Source organism: Pimephales promelas, chromosome 2 (genome assembly GCF_988280905.1).
Source record: "Pimephales promelas chromosome 2, fPimPro1.hap1.1, whole genome shotgun sequence".
Taxonomy (NCBI): Eukaryota; Metazoa; Chordata; class Actinopteri; order Cypriniformes; family Leuciscidae; genus Pimephales; species Pimephales promelas.
Genome location: NC_142770.1, coordinates 31,007,157 through 31,030,325, shown reverse-complemented (window position 1 = coordinate 31,030,325; position 23,169 = coordinate 31,007,157). Strand labels below are relative to the sequence as shown.

The window sequence follows — 23,169 nt, the reverse complement described above, 5'->3', positions numbered from 1 at the left end:
TGCATGAGGCGCTGGGGTCCTGTCCAGGAACCCGCGGCTGCATGCCCATTGCACATGGCACACCGAACCGTGGTAGAAGCATCCGTGGAGACAACGAGATGCCTGGAAGCTCGCTGGAGCGGGACACCGGCCCGCAAAAAGCTGAGGTTCGACCACGGGAAGAAGGTACGGCGGCACGCTGGAGTCACTGGAACTCGAAGCGAGCCGCGATGCCATGCCCACCTCGGGACTCGATCGCGAAGCCACAGCTGAAGTGGTCTCATATGACGCAAACCGAACGGCATTGCCGCGGCTGCGGATGCCATATGCCCCAGGAGCCTCTGAAGAGAGTTTCAGTGGAAACACATTCTTGCCTTCGAACTGACGAAGACAAGTCAGCAGTGAGTGCGCGCGCTCGTTCGTGAGCTGCGCTGACATGGCGACCGAGTCTATCTCCATGCCGAGAAAAGAGATCCTCTGCACGGGGCAAAGTTGCTCTTCTCCCGGTTGACCCGAAGGCCCAGACGGGCTAGGTGCCGGAGCACCAGGTCTCTGTGTTCGCAAAGCTGTTCTCGAGAGTGTGCCAGTATCAGCCAATCGTCGAGATAATTCAGGATGCGAACCCCGTGTTCGCGAAGGGGAACAAGGGCTGCCTCGACGATCTTCGTGAAGACGCGAGGCGACAGAGCTACCCCGAAAGGGAGAACCGTGTACTGATGCCTGGCCTCGAGGTAAACCGAGAACGGTCTGTGTCGAAGCAAAAATGGAGACATGAAGTACGCGTCCTTCAGGTCAATCGCTGCAAACCAATCCTGCGGCCGGACGCATTCGAAAATGCGTTTGGCTATGAGCATTTTGAACGGTGGCTCAAAATGCGCAGATCCAGGACCGGTCGTAACCTACCGGTCTCTTGGGGACAGTGAAGTATGGGCTGTAAACCCGGACCTCACCTCAGCTGGAGGGCCGTCTCGATTGCACCCTTCGCCAGTAGGGTCGCAATCTCCGCTCTCATGACCGGGGCATAGCCACCGACCACCGTGGAGCGAACTCCCCTGAAACGGGGAGGAGACCTCGCGAACTGAGTCGCGTAGCCGAATCTGATCGTTCTGATGACGCAGCGGGAAGGTCGAGGAGCTCTAGCCAGGCTCCCAGGAACTCAACCAGCGGAGTCATGTGAACCACAGACGTCCCCCCGGAGGGGCAGCGGTACAGGGAGACCGGCATGCACACAGGAGTTACCCTGAGCGGATGCACAGTCGAGCCCCGTTCCCCGACAGAAGAGACCGGGGAAGGACCAGCGTTCCACGGGGGTCTGTTCTGCCGGGGGTCTGGCGATAGAGGGGGAGGGGAGTGGTGTAGTCGAGGGACGACACCTGCTCCCCTCCGCACCCTCAGAGACAAAGAGGAATGAGCGGGGCAACGCGCTGGGACGTCGTGCGCGCTCATTCTAGTCTGTGTGCTCAATGATAGTGTCAATTTTTCTTTAACCAGCTCAAGGCGCTGCTCACCCAAGAGTGAGCTAGCTAGAACAAAAGATTCCCCACCGGCCCTCCACCGGGGGAAGGAGGGGCCCTGCTACCGCCTCCTGAGAAAAACATGACACTATCACTGAGCAGCCCGTCTCAGGAACATCGCTTCGCCTGGCGTTAGCGGGGCACGCGGCCTGAGGGGGCCATGACACTTACCTGTGGCCTCCTCCACGACGCGAACCGGCTGAAGGCTGCCGCTGGGGCCGCATGGGAGGGAAGGGAGCCGCAGGGAGGCGTCCTTGGCGGCGAGCAGGCGGAAGCGTCTGAGCCGACGGCTGGGTGAGGCAGCAGCTGGCCGTCGGGGCAGAAGTATAAACCCGCCATCGTCTGCTCCTAGGCGGTCGAGAACTGCTGGGCGAAGTCCTGGACCGCACCACCGAAACGATGATTTTTTTTTTTCTAGATAATACTCCTGGACCACAGTGGTGGGCATCACCTGACCAAGGGAGCGAGCAGCCGCTTCCGTCGCCCGTTTAAGAGCGAGGTCGGCGGCAGGCTCGCAGCTCGCTTGGTCCGTCCCCTCCTCGTGCACAATCCTGAGCAGCTAGCAGGTGCTCATCATATGCAGGGCGGAGGCCGCCTGTCCCGCCACTCTACAGGATCGCGCCGCCATAGACGAGAACCTATAGGCTTTGGATGGGCATCCGGGAGCACCGCGGGAGAAACGCCCTGCGGACGCAGCTGCATCGCAACAGAGCGCTCCACCGGGGAGTCCCAGCGTACCCACAGGCAACCGCGTCGCCGAGGGAAGGAAAGGCGGGGAAACTGAAGCACGCTCTCAGGGCTTTTTTTTTTTTTTACCCAAGTGCGTGTCAGTTACGCATGCAACCCGGGGAAAAAGGAAATTGGGGTTGGCCGTGGCCATAAGGCGGCAGCGTTACCCAAAAACCAATTATCCAGCCGCGAGAGATCGGGACCGGGCGGAGTTCCACCCCCACCCGATGCTCACGGAGGCCCGAGATAGCATGGCCGTCATCGCGGGATCAGACACGGCGACGTTGACGCTCCCGAGGGAGACAACGCGGCCGTATCCTCACTTCCCGCGGAATCAAGCCCGCCTTGTGATGCTGCGATCGTCATCGCATCATTCTCTGGAGCGCTGAACGAAACAGACGGTACCTCAGAGAGGCAGGCGTCTGAAGCGATACAGCGCTCACTGGCTCTAACACTGGAGCGGTGGGTGTGGCCCGAGGAACTAGCGTCGGGGGTTGTGCCACACATTCACCGTCATATCACCCTATCCGCGAGTTGAAGAGCTTCTATTTTAAGAAACATAACGAGTAACGGACACGGGGACTCTCACTTTATCAGATCATTGAGTCTCGATCACAGTGTAGAGATGCTCATGTTCCCATTCAAAAAAGGAACATGAGTCATCCACGAACGCTGCTACTGCATGCTGAAGCCCAGGCACACAGAGCAGCGATCGCGACCATCAGAAAACGACATGAAACGATCGCACCCAGAAGAACACGGGCGAGTCATCTTTAAAAAGACGTGCCGCGTGCAGCTCTTTCACATAGAGAGGAGGAAATTCACTCTTTCAGCGCCGAGGCGTCCAGGGAGAAGCGCAAAGTCTGGCAGACCACTGCTCAGATCGCAGGCAATGCAGAATCTCGCTGGGTATCGCCGTCACACCAACACTGAAGAGGACGCTCGTCTCGAAGAATCTTGTCAGTGAGAATGGCTTGAGTGAAGAAATCTCTCGGCTCCGAAGCGAAAACATACTGCGGTTGCGTTCACTTCCTCCTTTTATACTCACGGAGTAGGACGGAGAGCGCTATGCAAAATTCCGCAGCCCCAAGGCAATGCATGCCATTGGCTCGTGATTAAATACTCGAAGAGGATTGGCTTTCTATACGAAATCCCCAATCTCCGTCACTTCGGACGTAACTCGAAGTGACTACGAAAGGGAACAAAATGTTCTCGGGGAAACCCCCGAACCTTCAAACTAGCCTACCTCACATTCGGTACCAATCATCATAAAACCCTGTCATATGCATGCTAATAAAACTAGTTAATTAGATCCTAAACTAAAGTATTACTTTTTTAAAATCATACCATCATTGGGGTCTGTGCCCCCCTAAAATGAAAGTCCTAGAAACGCCCTTGTTTTACAGCAATTACAGTGTGACTGAAGTTTATTTATTTGAAGACAGCAGGGCTTATGTTTCATTGGTTATAGCAGTGCACTTTCTGGGTTTACCTATTGCTCACATTTTCATGTGTTTTTTTTTTTTATCTAGATAGTAATTGTTTAATTTTCAGCATCTGATACAATGCACTGATTGTGTACACACAGAAATCTGCCTTTTCAACAGAATAAAGAAGAGAAATATCAAATAAATAGTTAGAAATTAAAGAGAAGAAACAGTGTCTTCCAGCGCACAGAACTAGTGTGACTGGGTTTTAAAACAGACTATTGGAAACTAAATGCTGCTGTAGCTCTTCAATAAGATGATCATCATAGATGTGAACTATTGTTATTTCTCTGTCTTCAGTCTGAGTGATTGCAGTATTACAGAGAAACAGAGTCTCATCCTGACTTCAGCTCTGAAATCAAACCTGTCACACCTGAGAGAGCTGGACCTGAGCAGGAATAATCTTGGAAACACAGGAGTGAAGCACTTATGTGCCGTACTGAAGGATTCACACTGTAAACTGGAGAGATTGAGGTCAGTCACATTCACATACAAGAATCAAAATGCTTAAAATCACTTCAACTGTTTCAACTAAAACACTTTATACTCAATATATGACACTGATTCTGAGTTCACATTGTATTTGTGTAAAATTCTTTACACTCATAATTTGTTTGTAAGATAATCTCTCTTTGTCTGTTTGTGTCTCTCTAGTCTATATGACTGTGAAATTACAGATGTTTCTTCTTTAACTCAGTCTTTGACGAACTCAAAAGCACTGCAGTTTTTAAAAGAGCTTGATCTGAGACAGAATAGGATAGGAGACTCAAAGCAGCGGCTCAGAGACGAGCTACGAGACTCAAACTGTGTCCTGAGGTGAGGAAACATCACTGAGATATTAAAGACATCTTCATGTACCTCTGATATGTGAACAAACCTTTCAAACATTTGTGAAAGGAAATTATCATTAAGATTTGTTGCAACAAAGGGTTTGTGTGAGAACAAAATGTGAAGTTATTGAAATGTTGAACACAAAGGAGGAAAGAGAAGAAAAGCTCAATGTCACAGCTTTATACATCAACACCTGCTTTATGAACTGTGTCAGTAGAAGTGAATCATTTCAGTGTGAAACAGACTTGGTCAGATTGATTGTAGGAAATGCAACATGATTCAGGTTTAAATCTATTATATTTAAAAACACAAATATCTCTATAGGTACGCAATATGAAGTGGACGTTCTCGAAAGGGAACGTAACCTTGGTTCCCTGAGAGTAAGGGAACGAGTATTGCATAGCTGTCTGCACTCAGTAGCATGGCAATATGTCGAATACTTGTTTTTGTAGGAAGTACGGACAGCTTGTTTTTGTAGGAAGTAGACACCTATATGCCACCAAGCAGGATTATAAAACTTCCGCTTCCCAGGATAAATTCTCTGAAACGCACATCACTTTACAGAGCAATATCTATTTGGAATCAACTCTCTGTCTTATCACACAGAATTCAGAACAAATATAAATTTAAGAGGACAGTAACCCAGGAATTGCTGCAAATGACCTTGTGAAAGCTGGAAAGTGTCATGTTCTTTTACTTGGTAATATTTTGTATGTAATTGCAATGTTTGATTTTTTTTTAATTATAATTTGTGTTGTAATTGCTTTGTATAATTTTATGTTGTGAATATTTTAAAGAGGACCCCAGGAAGATTAGCTTACATTAAATGGGCCGCTAATGGGGATCCTAATAAAAATGAAATGAAATACCAAGCTTACATCACAACAATTCACTAGCACAAGAGAAAAAAGTATTTTGTACTTGCGTTTAATACCCCTGGAACTCAATGGAAGATGGCATAGTTGGTAGTGTTGTTATAACCTGTCAACTGAACCAATAACCTTTTCACAAAACTGACAAAACCTTGTTAACTGTCAAAATCCATCAACATTCCATGCATGAGCTACTTTCTGAAAGTCTAACTGAAAGTGGGTGAATATCAAAATACCTGATAGAAATATTTAAACCACTTACAAGTGTTCTGTTGACAACACTTTTGAAACAAATACTTTTTATTACAACCTTACATGAATAAATAGGCCATTTGAACCTGGACTAATAGGGTATTCTATTTGTCCATTCTATTGGCTCTATTTTAATCTGTTGTGTTCTGGTGACACTAATGACAAGACGCTGACGTTCCTCAAGACACTTTATTCTGCACAATCCCATAAGAGAGCAAAAGATCAGGATTATATCCATCAGATACACAACAAATAACTATTGAAATAACCATAACAGAACAATACCAGATTTTGGTGAAACAAACTCACAAAACAGAAAATGAAAGGTTGCAATGATATTTCTCTTTCTTTAACCTGTTACACTAGATTCAGTACTGGGCTTAAAGGTACCCTTTCCAACGATACCAAGCACCATGTTATACAATATTGACAATATCTCTAGAATGAGCCTAAACCAGATATCACCAGATTTTAAAAATGGAATTTATTTTAGGGGGTTAGTAACATGAGCTAAAAAAAAGAAAGAAAGTGATTTCGCTAGCACCCCTGCACTGCTATTGTGATTTTTTTCTAATACTAGGGGTGTATACATGTAACCCCTACATCTAACCCCTATCCACTAACCATTTACACGAGGTCAGAGTTTTTTGATATAGGGACCCGAGTTCTTTTATTTCTAATGATCTTTTACCCTGTCTTCTAATAGATTAATTTCCACTGAATCACTTTATACAAGCCGTCAGGTTACTTATAGCGCATGAGTTGTATATTTCTTTTTAACTACACAAATACACACACACTCAGAAATAAATGTTTAACAAATAAACTTGTATGAAATGTCAATAGGATTGAAACTTTGTATTTAAGTGAGATTGAATAAAATAAAATTGGAATTTGACAAATGTAAATAAAACAAACCAAATAAAATGTCAAAACACTCTCTGTGATTGTCTTTTAACAGCAACTAAAAACTGTTGTACAGTATCACAGTATAATTTATGCCAAAACATGCCTAAAAACAATGATAGCATTTGTCCCCCCGATGATACCGATCAACCCCCCTGGCTCAAGATCATGTAAAGTTGGTTATTAGTCTGATATTGATTAGTCCGAAAAAAACAGTAATTGAAATATGATAATTTGCACTTTGTTCCTCTGAACACTGATTGTTTTCTCTTCTGTTCCACTTTACAGTGTAGATAAAGATTGATCATCAAACGTCAGTGGATTTCCATCAAGGTTTAAATCTGTGAAACGGAGATGAGAGGAGCAGAAACCATCAGGTGATCCACAGAAGAGTCTCACTGTTGTCTATGAGGAGAAATACATGTGTAAATGTGTTTCATACATGTGGAAGAGACTCAGACTTCACTATTAAATAAAGCAGCGTGTGTGTTAGCATGTGTATTAGAAACATGTGATATTGAATGATTAATGTTGGTTTATTATTCAGCCAAATGATGGTTTAGTTGTAATTAAAGGTGGAACAGAGGAAGAAGCTCAGATGAGTGTCAGCAGAAATCTTCACTATCAGGCCTGCAAATATAATAATGTTTAGACTAAACTCATCCAGAATTATTCAAATATTTCTAATCATGAACGTGATTGTCAAGTATAGCACATACATGTTTCAAAAGATATAAAGTTTGCATGTAACTTTTAAACAATTACATTATCTCTCTAACATTTTATACACAGAATAAATGTATTGTTATTGTTTTATTGTATATGAATTTAGGTGTGTGTGTGTGATGCACAGATATACAGTATATTGCCTTTGTTCTGTGGATGAAGTCTCTTCTCCTCTACAGACTGACTAAACATTTTCCCCAGTTAACAGCATTTGTTTGTGTTTCACTCGCTCCTCAGATAGCAGACGGATGTGGGCCACTTCAGGCGATGATGCGACACTGCAGGCCTTCTTATGGGCCGACAAAATGTGTGTGAGCCTGAAGTGGCCCACATGTAAAATGGCAAATATGGCCGAAAAATCTTAAATCACATGTGGGCCTTTTTAGGCAAAGATGCGGCACTCATGGCAATGTGTAATCTGAATGTGGGCCTAAAGTGGCCCATATGATAAATAATGAATATGGCCCAAATATCACACACCAAATGTGGGCCACCTATGGCAAAAATTTTGCACAATCGACAATGACTAATCTAGGTGTAAACCAAATATGACCCACATATGTTGCAGCAAATGTGGCCCAGTTATCTTAAAACAAATCAGGGCCAGTTTTATCAAAGATGAGGGACAGTAATCACTGTGAATCTGAATGTGAACCCATGGATGGGCGTCAGTGTGGTCTGAAGTGTGCTGGGGACAGAGACACGTTCATTTATTTTTCTCTTTCACGCAGGTCATGTTTTGAAAGAAGATGTCCTGTAGCTTACTAATGTAAATAAATAAAAATGTATACAAAAATGTGATGATGTCCGACTCGTTTTATGAAGAAGAAAGCCTTAGGTTTTTAAAAGCATTAGACATATATGACCCACTATTCTGCTTCAAGTAGCCGGCCATGTTGACAATATGACAACGGTCAAAAAAATCAAACCCAAAGTACAATTATTATGGACGTTATCTGATACTAAGCGTTTCTGCTTCACATTTTCAGCAGGGCAGCGGAGACCCATTACATTGCTAAATAATGACTGTAATGAATATAATCAAATCTGCTGTCAGGACATAACTCTTGAGGAGATTATTTGGGGAATAACTCAATTAAAGAACAATAAATCCCCAGGCTGTGATGGTCTGAGCTCTGAGATGTAGAAACTGTTTCTCTGAGGTAAATTTCTTCTGGCTGTCTTCAGAGAATCTCTTGACAGAGGGATCTTCCTCCTTCTCTGAGGCGACACACACTTCATCCAAAACCTCACACACACTCGCTGTTCATTGACAATCGGCGACCCATTACATTGCTAAATAATGACCGTGAGATTCTAGCATCTATCTTAGCAAAACATCTCAAATCTCAAAATTACACTCAAATTACACTCTTTTATTGATGAATGCCGATCTGGTTTCATGAAAGATCGTCACATAACCAATAACATTCACTTCTGGATCTGATTGAATACAAAGACTTTCTAGATGATGAACAACACCTTATTTTATTTTTAGACTTTCAAAAAGCCTTTGACACGGTAAACCACAAGTTTATTATTGACACCTTAAACTGTTTTAGTTTTGGTAAGAATTGTATTAATGCTGTATAAACTCTGTACATGTGAGGAAACAGTTGTGTTAGATTGGCTAATGGAAACTCATCTAGATTTCACACACAGAAAGGTCTCCGCCAAGACTGCCCCACCTCGCCTCTTCTATTGGGGATTGAAGCTCAAACTCTGTCATTTAATTCACAAGAGTTCATTCAAAGGAATTACATTAAATGAAAGAGAAACACAAATCTGACCGCTGACACAACCCTGTTTCTAAAAAATGAATCCCAAATAGGAGTTGCACTAAATGTTGTAAGCCAATTTTTCTGAAAGCTCAGGCTTGAATCTAAATCTTTCAAAATGTGAGCAGTTTTCTCTTAAAAATAAGCATTCGGGTCAAATATGTGGCATCAATATAAATAATTTAGTAACTTATAATGCGATAAAATCCGTCCTAATCAAAAGTTGATGACAGAGAGTAATATCTCTTTACTACACTACTATATTCATTAAAGTTTGACTCTTGGATCAAGAGATATATCTACGTATGGCAGGGTTCTTCTTTCTAAAGCAGAAGGTCTCTCACGAGCTGCAGATTTATTTACATCAATAGAAATTCATAAGTTACAATGTGCCAATCTAGACAAACTATTATATAACTTTATATGGAGGAAGAAGCCTCATAAAATCAGGAAAAACATCTTGACTAATAAAATTGAGGAGGCGGGTTTATCGGTCATTGACTTCTAACTTTTCAATGAGATATTAAAAATCAACTGGATTAAAAGATTTGTGGAAAATCCAAACAGTTTCTGGAACATTGATCCAAACTTTATCTTTGGAAAACTGCTTTAAACATGATATTCTACTGGTATCCCTGTTATTAAATAACTCAAATCAAATTCTAACTTATAATGAACTTAATGTCCATCCTGCAAGAAAAGAGTTTGATATTGTATCCAGAGCTAAACCCCATGGGATCATCACCCTACTTAGAGATGGACAGATTTGATCAAATTAATGTATTTTTCTCCAGCAGTGTTTCTGTTGACTTTGCCATCATAACATAAAAGGTAGAAAACCGGTTCAACACATGACGGATGAATAAACTCACGTAGCCATCAGATTTCGTTTGACTGTCGTGCACACTCACACACGAGCATGCAGTCATTTATTAAATTGCAACACCTGAAGAACATAATGAACAAACCACACCCCTTAGACTCACTCCCTTAGTCAATATACATAATGAGAGCACATTCAAGGTCACCAATATTCAACACCCCCACTTGCTCTTAGGCTGAATACCATACAGTTATCATGCACATTTACATCACACCAAAAAATAAACACACAAATCTATCAAGCATGGCTTTGGTTACAGGTTTGGTCAGAATATCTGCAACCATGGCTGCTGTGGGACAATATTCAATAGTTATCTTTCCATCTTCAAGTGCAGATCGAACAAAATGATACTTAATGTCAACATGTTTACACCTTTGACGGCATATAGGGTTCTTTGACAAAGCAATTGCCCCTTGATTGTCCTCATAAATTGTTACTGGTGTGTAAATACATTCATTGTACATTTTGTTTAATAACTGGACAAGATACAGACTTTCCTGTGCAGTAGCTGCCAAAGCCATATATTCTGCCTCACATGTAGAAAGAGCAACTGTGGATTGTTTCTTAGATCTCCAATAAATAACAGGACCAGTGGCAGACAAACTAAAACAGTAACCAGTTGTGCTTCTTCTATTATTCTGGTCTGCTGCCCAATCAGCATCACTAAATGCAAAGAGATTAAGATTTACATCATTTCTCCTATAACACAATTCCTTGTTCACAGTTCCCTTTAAATATCGCAATACATGCTTAGCAGCTACCCAGTGTTGGTTCTTTGGTTCAGAAAAGTGTTGTGACAGCTTACTGACAATGAAGCCTAGATCTGGTCTAGTACAAGTCATTAGATAGATCAAGCTACCAACCACTTCTCGATACCGTTTTGGATCAACACGTTCACCTTCATTATCAAATTGCATTCTGTTTTCGCATGGAGTTGACCTTGGTTTACAATTAATCATATCAAACCTCTCTAAAATCTTAATAATGAACCTTTTCTGGTTCATTTTTATCTCACCATCTCCTTGTGCAAAATCAATACCCAAGAAATGTGTAAGTTTACCAAGATCTTTCATTTTAAATCTTTCCTCCAACATTCTTTTCACATTTCTGAGTATCTGACTATCACTTGCTGCAATAAGGAGATCATCAACCCAGACTATCAGTATGATTCTCTCACCTCCAATTTGTTTATTGTAGACACAATGATCAGCAGGATTTTGAATAAAATCATTTTGAATCAGAAAATCATCTAGCATTTTATTCCAATTCCGCCCTGACTGTTTCAAACCATAGAGTGATTTGTTAAGTCTACAGACAAGCTTCTCACTTGTTTCTAACATGACCTCAAATCCTTCTGGCTGTTCCATATATAATTCAGTATCAATGGGGGCGTGCAAATATGCAGTCTTTACATCCATTTGATGCAGTTCTAAACCATATTGAGCTGCAATTTGCATTAAACTACGTATTGATGTCATGTCAGCAGTTGGAGAGAAAGTTTCATTGTAATCAATACCTGCAATTTGACTATACCCCTTCGCAACATACCGAGCTTTGTATGTTGTCCCAACTGGGTTTTCCTTCAATGTGTAGACCCATCTACCCCCCACTACATTTTTACCTTCAGGTAGTGTTGTAAGTGTAAACGTATCATTCTCCTTAAGAGAGTTCATCTCCTCCTGCATGGCTTTACTCCACAATTCTGACTCTGGTGAACTTATAGCCTCTCTTAGAGTGTGGGGTACATCACATGATACTCTATAACAATAATCAATACTGGCTAGTGCATGATCATCATCACTGTTTATTCCACACTCATAATCTCTCAAATACTGTGGAGGCCTCTTCTCCCTTTGTGGATAACGCCTGCTCTCAACACTTTCCTTTTCACCTGTGTTGGGGCTTGGGTCACACGTTTCAGTTCTTATGTCCTGGGGTTCTATTTTCTCAGGTTTTGGTATGTAAGTTTTGGCGCTCTCCCTACGCACATCATCTTCACACGTTAACGGATCTGTCTGAGTGTGGCATTCTGTCCCACTCTTTGTGATAAACTCCACCAACCTACTTTTGTTCACTTTCCCTGAATCTGGATAGAAAACTAGATATGCAGGGCTATTCTTGTCATAACCAATGAAAATCCCTTTTTCACATCGAGAGTCTAACTTTTTCTTGTTCTGTTTGTATGCATAACACTCTGACCCAAATATTCTCATTCTTGAAAGATCAGGCTTCTTTCCAGTCAGCATATAGTATGGGGTCTGTTCTACACGTCTGTTATAACATCTGTTGCGAATAACAGCTGCAGTCTGGATTGCATACGTCCATAACATTTTTGGCAAGCTACTCTGGATTAACATACACCTCGCCATGTCAAGCAAAGTTCTCCAGCTCCTCTCAGCGGTTCCATTCTGATGGGGTGAATAGGGAGCTGAGGTCTCGTGTCTAATTGCATTTTTACTGAGCAGGGTCTGAAATTTCCTGGATGTAAATTCGGTGCCATTATCAGATCTCATACATTTAATTTTACCATAAGGTGAAACATCAGCAATGAACTTCTCTGTTCCTTTGACTGTATCACTCTTTGCTCTCAAAAAATTTGTAAAGATTGCACCTGAATAGTCATCAGTTAATGCCAAGATATATCTGAACCCATCTTTTGCTACCGGCTCCATAGGTCCAGCTAAATCTGTGTGCACAAGTCCAAGGGGAACTTTTGCTTTTTCATCTGCCTCCCTGTTCCTGCTCTGAACAAATTTCCCTTGTATGCACACTTCACATTTTAAATTAGACATTTCCGTTTTACCTTTAATTTTCATCCCCTTTGTAACATTTTCCAGCTTCAACACATCCTCATAATTACAGTGACCAAGAATTTCATGCCATGTGTGAATATCGTAACATACATGACATTGATCAACATCATCTGTGACCGTGCTTAAATAGAACAGTCTATCATACACCTGAATGTCAAATGTCACACCGTTCTTATGAACAAGTCTGTTCTGACCTTCTTTAAAAATGACCGTCGCTCCCTGGGACGTCGCTGCCTTGACTGAAAAGATGTCCTGTGGAAAAGATGGGACGTACAACGCCCCCATCAGCATCGTGTCCACCACTTGACCATTGTTGTCTCTCAGGCGAACTTGGGCCGTACCTTTCCTCAGGGCGATACCGCTGGTCCTCTCTCCATCAGCCAGCTCTAAGATGTGCTTATGTGGCTCAAAACTTTTATCAAAGTCCTTGAACTGTGTAATGTCCCGGATGATATGCGACGTTGCTCCTGTATCAACCATGAGACCCTTTTCCTTCACCCCGCTGGCCATGACGGCATCCACTTGGCCAAAAGTGTGGTCCTCCTCATCCATCACCTGTTTCATGTTGTCCCGCTTTCTCCACTTGCAATTCACATTCCTGTGCGTGAAACTTTTACAAAAATTACACCACTGTCGCTGTTCTCGGTTCTCACTCGTAGTAGAAATGCACTCCACAGCTTTATGTCCCTTTTGTCCGCAGTTAAAACAGGTCAATTTCGTATTCCACCCGTCTCTTGCTTTCACCTTCATCACAATGTCATCCTCTGAGCAAGCAGCACTAAACTTTTCTGTGCTCTCATAACTCCTCAGCTTTGTTTTGAACTCTGTGAAAGTTATCGTTTCATCACTTTGGATTATGTGAATGGAAAAGGGCTTAAAAGAGTCCGGTAAGCCCTTCAGAACCATTGCAATCAACAAGCCATCACTTAAAGGACAACTCCGGCGCAAAATGAACCTTTGGTCTAATTACACATTGCTACCTAGTCAACCGTTATCTTAGATTTGTTTTCATGATTGCCGAATGTAAATAGTTTTATCTCTAAAAACAGTTTAGCCTATAACGCTAGTATAATGCTAGTATATAGGGCATAGAGTAATGACAAATAAAAATCGCTTGTTATTACCACTAACAAGACTCAAAATAGCCCCACACCAACACGACAGCATAACAAGGGTCCCTACATTCAAACCAAAGCATTGAGAACTTTGTCAGTGTCCATACAGTTTAATAAGAAGATATTTTATACACAGTCAACATCGCGAATACAGGAAGAAGCCATCTTTGAAAAATAGTCTCTATCAGTCGATCTACGAGCGCCGATCCAAGTGCGCTGAACTGTGCAGAATCTCATATGGTCCGAATCTCATATGGTCCGTTGTTTCCAGAAGAAACACAAACCGTTTTCTTCTCTTCAATATGTACACGTAGCCTACTGTTCGCGCTCACCTTATCACCTTATTCACATCTCACCAGCGCACTTGGATCGGCGTTCGTAGATCGACTGGTCGAGACTATTTTTCCAAGATGGCTTCTTCCTGTATTCGCGAAGTTGACCGTGTGTATAAAATATCTGCTTATTAAACTGTATGGACACTGACAAAGTTCTCAATGCTTCGGTTTGAATGTAGGGACCCTTGTTATGCTGTCGTTACTGTGGGGCTATTTTGAGCCTTGTTAGTGGTAATAACAAGCGATTTTTATTTGTCATTACTCTATGCCCTATATACTAGCATTATAGGCTAAACTGTTTTTAGAGATAAAACTATTTACATTCGGCAATCATGAAAACAAATCTCAGATAACGGTTGACTAGGTAACAATGTGTAATTAGACTTAAGGTTCATTTAGCGCCGGAGTTGTCCTTTAAAGTCTCTTCCGCATTTCTCAAAGCTGTAATAGCGGTCTCTGCGCGAATGACATAATCTGTGACGCTCTCATTGACAGCTTTCTGAAGAGATGTAAGCTCTGTGTATAAGCTGATCACTCGTGGTTTCCCTGTACCAGCATGTGTGTTCTCTCAGAATCTTTAACGCCTTTCTTCCATCATCCGCTGCATCTCTCATCACAAGGGAAAGGCTTTTATCATCCAACAGCTGAATCAGTTCTGCATACGCGTCCTCATTTTTCTCCGCGTATTCTTCTTCCTCGTCATCATCAGGTTCACTCAGTATGGTGCTCTTTAAACCGAGCTGACGCAGGTGCGCCAGAAACTTAGTTTCCCACAGTTCATAATTTTTCTCATCCCCGTCAAAACATAAACGGTTCCACCGGCTTCCAAACTCCTTCCTGCCCAGCTAGGATTTTTTTGTTCTAAAAATGTTCTGAGAACATTACCATGCAGTGTTCTAATAATGTTTTCAGCAGGTAGTTTTCTTTTGGTTCCTAAAATGTTCTCTTAAAAGTTCTAATAACATTCTCTAAAAACATTCTAAATATGTTAAATGCTAACATTGTTAGAACATTATTCCCTGACGTTCTTATATCATTTTCAGCGGGTAGTTTTCTTTTTGTTCCCAGAATGTTCTCTTAAAAGATGGCATAACATTCTCTAAGAACACTCTGAAAATGTTTTGTGATGACCTTCTATAAAGGTTTAATCATAACATTTTTAAAACATTATCCCCTAACTTTCTTATAAAGTTTTTAGCGGAAGTTTATTTTTGTTCCCAAAATGTTCTCTTAAAACCCCTCAAAAATGATTAGCTATAACATTGTTAAAGCATAAAATTTTATTAATCTCAAAACTAAAACTTTAAAATCTAACAGGTTTATAAATGGCATCCACATAAATTATTAGAAGTTCTGCGTACAGTAAATGCCCAACATTACATGAAGAACTCAGTAAAGTCACTCATGAGTCTTGACTCCGGTGTTTGCTCAGAGCACTCATCATCAGTCTTTGCTTGTTTTGGTTCTTGCAGAAAAATAATCCAGGAATCTGTATTAATAGTGTTCTACTGTTCTCTCTTCTAGTTGTCCAGCTGCTCCCCCAGTTAGCAGCATTGAGCTCTGTTCTCTGTGTGCACGGTAGAGTTTTTCCTCATAGCCTAAAAAAGAAGATCATGCAAAAGCGTAAACATAAAGAATACACATACATTAAGATCACAAGCAATATTGACATTGAAAACTTTCACAATTAGCCAGCCTAATTAGCAATCAGAAATTATGTAAAGACTAATTTATTGAAAGTTTAAATATGATAAATTATGAGTATCTTTTTTGTTTCTGTAATTTAAAACATACTTAATCCATGTATCCAATATCTTAATCCAATAAAGTTTTAAAAATTGATATTTTTCTTACACAAATGCTTTGCTTTAAAAGGGCTTTATAACCCCGCCAGAGTCATGGGGTGGATTACTTTTATCATGGATGGATGCGCCTTGATAGACGGCCATTCACTGCCATTCTAAAAGTCAGAAGAGTCAGGACATTTTTTAAAATATAACTCAGATACTATTCATCTGAAAGAAGAATGTTATATACACCTAGGAAGCCTTGAGAAACGCTCTTTCCAATTCATTAACGACGTTAACCTCTAACGTTATATGAATTACTGAAATATTATTAACTTTTACTTTCAAAAGACATTAAGATCACTTTTAAGTAAAAATACAGTATTCGTATGCATAGAACACAATACGGTATTATAGTTGGCTATACCTTGGTTGTAAATGGAGACTTTATTGTGTCATCGGTAAGTTAATCATCTTGAAACAGTCCGTTTGGAGTCTGCATTAAAACAAATCTAGCTGTTATTCAAAAGTAGCATACACTCAGATTATTGCGACTGTCATACAATTAAGAAAGTAGAAAGTTAGGTCTAATAGGCTACTGAAAGACATCAAGGATAAGAGAAAGCTATGTAAACTGAAAAAATACACACAAAAACTTACAGTTGTGAAAGAGTTCCGTTGACCAGGGGCTCGTTCTTCGTACGTCGCTAACTCAGTTAGCTGGATTTGATTGTTGGCGATTTGCCATGATCTTGGATCGTTTGGTTCTTCGACGCTCATCCTGGACTTGCTGTCATAGCAACAGGTCCGTCAGCTTGAACCTGCTCGCGAGCAGGCTTATTTCATGTAAACAGGATTAGATCGCGGCTGATACGGAAGTCCTTCAGCGCAGCGCGATAGTGTAGCTTAATTTCTGAGATTTATTTATTTTTTCTCGTGAAACGATCGTCGTGAGGGTGTCGTTTAAATACATTATTATTTTGTTGGAAATGCACATTAATGTTCGATTCGATGTCGGGCTTCAACAACAGCACAAAATGTTTGCATTGCCCTAAAATTATTTGCGAGTGGCTTCCTTTACGCCGCCTTCACACTGGCAGTTGAAATCAGCTCCGATGCGGCTGCAAAACGACCGGAAGTCATTCATTTCCTATGGAGATTCGCAGACTGCATGCGAATGGGTCCGAAACGGGTCCGACCGAGTGCGGTGCGAAGAAAATCATGTCCGTTGGTCATCCGGATGCGTTCAAAAATTTGAACTCGTGCGAAAAGCTACGGACGGTTCCTATCCGACAATTCCAGCGGAAGTTGAGCGTTGCTATGGTACTGATAAACAAACCTGAATTATTAACTTTTAATAAAATAAATTATGATTTTATAACGATAAGTTGTCATGTCATTTTTTATTTTCATGACATTCTAACGTTTATAAGGGCAGTTAATACAATTAAATTGAAGGTAGACATTGAACTATTGACCACTATATCACATATTTTAGCCGACATGACATGTCAACGTATCATCAGAGAGATCATACAGAACTGACAGAATCAAACTTTAATGATAAAAAAAAAAAAAAAACAGAATTAAAGTTTAACCTCTCTCTCCGTCATTTTTGTTCTACCCATGTCCGACGCTTTTCACTGTGTAGTACGACGTCCGTTGGGAACGTATTGCGTATTACGGAGCTGATTTCAACTGCCAGTGTGAAGGCGGCGTTAGAGTGGAGAGAGGAACGGGCTTTAGCTCCACTCCAGGCTTTATCACATCCCCCCTCAGCAGGGTGAATCAGCATCTTTCCTTAATTTAAGACCTATTCAAACTAAAATTAAGACATTTATCACACTATTTGCGAAATGAAAGCCTATTTACGGCCTTAAAATTATGAAAAGTTAATTTAAGACATAAGGACAGACGGGAACCCTGCAATTGACGGATATCCGTCATAGACTCGCTGCAATTAACGGAAATCCGTCGTAGCGACGGAGAACTTTAATCCCTGGGCTTGTCCCTACAAATGAAAACAGTACATTAAATGTATCCATTTCGCTGGCACTTTTATCCAAAAGCGACTTGCTGAATTGCTGTTTATGTGAAAGGTCGCCTGCTTCTGGAGCAACTAGGGGTTGAGTGTCTTGCTCAGGGACAATAGTAAATGCTGTGTGAATACTTTCTGTTGTGAATGCTTTATGCCCGTAAAATAAAGATGATTTCAAACAATAGCCAAAATGTATTTAACACAATGATATTTAACATACCACATTGTGCAGGGCTGCCAGTCATAAAGATGTTCTGTCCTCCCCTGTGGCAGGAAGACAAAGACATTGTATTACTTTGTTATTTAAACGTTGTACTTTAACAAGGAATAAAATATATATTAATTGTCAATGTTTTATATACTGCATATTTTGATCAAATAAGATCCATAACTGACACTTCAAGCTAAAGGTATTTACAGGATGCCTACCTATACAGTTCAATGTTGTGACTTGGACAACAGCATTTTGTCAAGGTAACAATAAGTAATTGCAAAACAAGTTATCCAACAGTTTTAGAACTTCATCCAGTGATTCCTTTGTATTTTTTTTTTATGGGGCTGGGTGTCTTTAGGGGAAATGTTTGTTTTTTGGATAAATAATCAAAGCGATAAAAGCATTGTTTTTAATCATATATGTTTTTTATCATAGACATATTTGTTGCTGCCTTTTAAGTGAAATTTAACTTCATTCAGGTTTTGAAATGACAATTCCAACTGCATTACTTAACTCATTGAGAGGAAACACTGTCATCCAGTTAGTCATTGTCCTACCTTTCTTGTCCTTGTCTTTATTATTTCACGGACTGGGAAAATTTCAAGGTGATTGTGAGGGCAATCTGTAATTGTAAGGAATATATTATTTGCACTAATGTCCATAATATGTGAAGCAATTTTTGTGCAGGAATCAATTCACAATGCAAACGTTTGCATTTTTTCCACTGTTAGTTATTAGCACATTTAGCTCGTCCAAGTGAGATTTGAGAACCATCAATTCAATTATTATTTACAGACAAAAAAAAAATAATAATAATATAGCATCTAGGTATACTGTATAATTGCAATCCTTAATCAGATCCATAATAAATCAATGTTTGGTGGGTTTACAAAAATCATATTAACTTCATGACGATTATGCAGGAGTAAAATGTCTGTACAATACATGCCGTGCATAGATTAAAACACACCTTTAATTTTTTGTAGTCTTTTACGTTGCTGTGGACCCTGCAGTGGTGGCTGCACTGCTGGACCCTGGAGTGCTGGACCCTGGAGTGCTGGACCCTGGAGTGCTGGACCCTGGAGTGCTGGACCCTGGAGTGCTGGACCCTGGAGTGCTGGACCCTGGAGTGCTGGAGCCTGGATGGCTGGACCCTGGAGTGCTGGACCCTGGAGTGCTGGACCCTGGAGTGCTGGACCCTGGAGTGCTGGACCCTGGAGTGCTGGACCCTGCACTGCTGGACCCTGGAGTGCTGGACCCTGGAGTGCTGGACCCTGGAGTGCTGGACCCTGGAGTGCTGGACCCTGGAGTGCTGGACCCTGGAGTGCTGGACCCTGGAGTGCTGGACCCTGGAGTGCTGGACCCTGGAGTGCTGGAGCCTGGAGTGCTGGAGCCTGGAGTGCTGGACCCTGGAGTGCTGGACCCTGGAGTGCTGGACCCTGGAGTGCTGGAGCCTGGATGGCTGGACCCTGGAGTGCTGGACCCTGGAGTGCTGGACCCTGGAGTGCTGGACCCTGGAGTGCTGGACCCTGGAGTGCTGGACCCTGCACTGCTGGACCCTGGAGTGCTGGACCCTGGAGTGCTGGACCCTGGAGTGCTGGACCCTGGAGTGCTGGACCCTGGAGTGCTGGACCCTGGAGTGCTGGACCCTGGAGTGCTGGACCCTGGAGTGCTGGACCCTGGAGTGCTGGAGCCTGGAGTGCTGGAGCCTGGAGTGCTGGACCCTGGAGTGCTGGACCCTGGAGTGCTGGAGCCTGGATGGCTGGACCCTGGAGTGCTGGACCCTGGAGTGCTGGACCCTGCACTGCTGGACCCTGGAGTGCTGGACCCTGGAGTGCTGGACCCTGGAGTGCTGGACCCTGGAGTGCTGGACCCTGGAGTGCTGGACCCTGGAGTGCTGGACCCTGGAGTGCTGGACCCTGGAGTGAATCAGATCCATAATAAATCAATGTTTGGAGGGTTTACAAAAATCACATTAACTTCATAACAATTATGCAGGAGTTAAAATGTACTGATGCAGGAGTAAAAAAGTAAACCAGCCTGGAGTGCTGGAGCCTGGATGGGTGAACTACACGGCACCAAATTTAAAATGAATTCCTCCTCGTCTTCTTGAGGCAGTTGAACTGGGTTGAGTCTTGTCCAATCTATACATAGACATGGAACACACACAAATATAATATATATATATATATATATAGAGAGAGAGAGAGAGAGAGAGATGCAATTAGGCCAAAGTGAAAATATATGCAACCCCAAATCAACCTAGACGGTAAAAAAGATGGACGTAGTGAATGTGATTATACCCACAGGATTCTGAAAGGCATGGGGCAGAGGAAGAATGGAGAACATTGTGACACAGTCTAAGATGCAAAGAACATTATCATCCATTGTAAACTGTGGATGATAATTGTCAGAGGTTGTAGACAAAATCTAATTTACTGAAGCACCGCTAAAGCTTATAAAAAGAAACGCCGGTGCTGACTGCATGCATTACTGGCTGTAGCATCCTACCACTCATCGGGAGAGTGGCATTAAGCAAAGTTGAATCTTCTGTAAAAACACTGAATACTACTCTTTAGGGCTGTAACAATATGCTATATTAAACCGAAATCGTGACACTCACTCCCGGAGTTATCCTTCCTGTCCAGTTCCAATGCTACCACATCTTAAATTTACTATTAGTATTATTTGAAGTTAACATTTTAAAATACGTAGACATACACCACAAAACTAATTGAGGATATATTATTTAATTTAACCTGTAACGGCCGTTTCACACCGTGCACCTGAGACCTGATGTCAGATTCTCTGAAATGGAGAGTGACTCACAGGGTCGCAAGATAACATAAAGTACATGCGTCTGATGAGTTTTATCGAGTTGATGTCAAAACCGCGCGCTCTCTGTAGGCATATTCATATTTTGCCACTATGTGAAACAATCTAGCAAAATAATAATTGAACCTGAAAATCTGTATGTGTGATTATACACTTGAATGTTGTACACAATGTGTAATTTTATGTTGCCTTGCACTTTTAGCCTGTCTTGGCCAGGTCGCGGTTGCAAATGAGAACTTGTTCTCAACCGATTAACCTGGTTAAATAAAGGTGAAATAAAAAAATAAATAAATAAAAAAATGCACCAGCGAGTTTGTCGACCCCAAAAGGATTAACTTTAGCCTAACCATAAATTGTGATTAAACTATATATATGATCATTCACATCAAGATGGTGGTGGAGTCCATGCAGGAGAAGCAGCGTTTGGCACTGTTTCGCTTTTCAGCGCGAGCTGTGCGGAGTAGCCCATTTCCACCTCTATTGCGTAATTTACATTTCACACTCACGGTTTTCCAGGCCAAGTGCAACCACTGGTCCCTAATTTCTAAGTCTGCTAGAAAGCTTTGCAGTCCAACAATTCTGTTGTAATCAGCAAAACTACGTAACTTCCTGACACTGTGCTAAATACAGATAAATCTATGCTAGCTCATACCAGCTCGTAGCTCATGGTGACCTGGAACCTGCTTACGTCACGTAGTACTGCAAACATTCAATAGGAAAATTCAACTGCATTAGCCACCGTTCAACCTGAATAGGGCAGCACTCAGACGTTTTTACACCATATATTGTAGAAATAAAACACTTTATACCCAAATGTCAAAAAAAGTTACTCGAATCAATGGACAGCACTAATAAGGCCCCATTCTTACAGATCATTAACTAAAAAAAGTTGGTTTAGGGTTTAGTTAGTCTTTAATCAATGCTTTCACACTAGGAGCAGAAGGAGCGTTTGAGGGGGAAGCAGGATTTCGGCGCAGAGTCAATTTTTGCTGCGCTGCTCAAGCTCAATTAAAGTGAAAGTACACTTTTGATGGACGAAATAAATATGATTTCAAACAAAAAGTGCCCAAAATGCACAGAAAAAAACATATCTAGTGATTTTTAACAAGAACTGGAGTAGGCAAACAAAAGAAAATGAAGAAAATGAAGATTCACAAATATTTATAGAAGATTTATTTGTGGGTTTTTCTTGTATCTATATGATATTAGTTAAATAGCATTAGTTAACTATTAATTGGGAGAGATTTGCACATTGCTTCTCTGTATAGTGGTGGGGTGCGGGATAGTAAAAGGAATGTAGTAACGTGACAAGTAACGTAACTAGTAACTTTTAATTCCCTGTAATAAGTAATATTATACATTTTTACAGGTGGAGTAACAATTCCTGAGTAACTTGCCCAACACCGGTTTTGGTCTCAGTTAGGCACTTTTTTGAACATCCAATCTCTATTGTCAGTGGCACAAGTAGTAGATTTACTTTGACTACCATTGTTTTTAAAAAATATATAACATTAACACAAGTTAGTCTTAAAGGGCAAAATGAGTAGGATTGCCGTTTGTAAACACATGATTCCTAGTTGGCCCCATGCAGAGAGAGCAGTGATTGAGCGAGTTCCAAAGCGACTGAATAGAGTTAGAGACGTTAGCAAGAACAAAGCAGTGAATCAGATAAATAAAAGATCTTCTGATTCTTCTTTTACTTCGGTTGCATTCTAATGCCCAAATAAACATGACCACACCTCCACAGAACCCTGTAAGAAGGAGCCACATTGGCGGATTTTGTGTGAATACAGCCGAAGCCACCATCAGCTTTAAATATAGGTCTGCTATAAGTGTGTGTGTAGCTCAGACACACATGAGCTGGTTGCTATGTTACTATAGTGTCAAAGTCGAGGCTTTTATTTTATGAGAAACCACAAGTTCCTGTTTCCCATTTGCGCTAGCTTCCCAGCTGAGTGTTTAGGCCTAGTCAAAACAATGCAGCCTCTATGCAGGGAAACCCTGCAAAAGCTTATTGACATACAGCTGCATCAATTTACATAATCCAAGTACTGACATTTTTATTGATTGGATTC

General features: G+C 41.7%; 1 protein-coding gene and 1 long non-coding RNA gene across 2 annotated transcripts in view; one reads left to right on the top strand and one right to left on the bottom strand.

Annotated features, from left to right (window-relative positions):
- LOC120461568 (uncharacterized) overlaps window positions 1-8,097 on the top strand; it is a 122,631-nt gene extending 114,534 nt beyond the window's left edge. The window contains exons 16-18 of the mRNA XM_089118652.1: window positions 4,010-4,183; window positions 4,364-4,525; window positions 6,859-8,097. Of these exons, the coding sequence (XP_088974778.1) occupies window positions 4,010-4,183; window positions 4,364-4,525; window positions 6,859-6,874 (352 nt within the window). The 3' untranslated portion in view covers window positions 6,875-8,097. The remainder of the gene's footprint in view (window positions 1-4,009; window positions 4,184-4,363; window positions 4,526-6,858) is intronic.
- Window positions 8,098-16,122: 8,025 nt separating this feature from the next.
- Window positions 16,123-16,697, bottom strand: LOC148997174 (uncharacterized). Its single transcript, XR_016146037.1, has 3 exons — window positions 16,668-16,697; window positions 16,435-16,503; window positions 16,123-16,180 (listed from the first exon to the last, which is right to left on the bottom strand). It is a non-coding gene; the product is annotated as an uncharacterized LOC148997174 (long non-coding RNA).
- Between the last annotated feature and the right edge of the window lie 6,472 nt (window positions 16,698-23,169).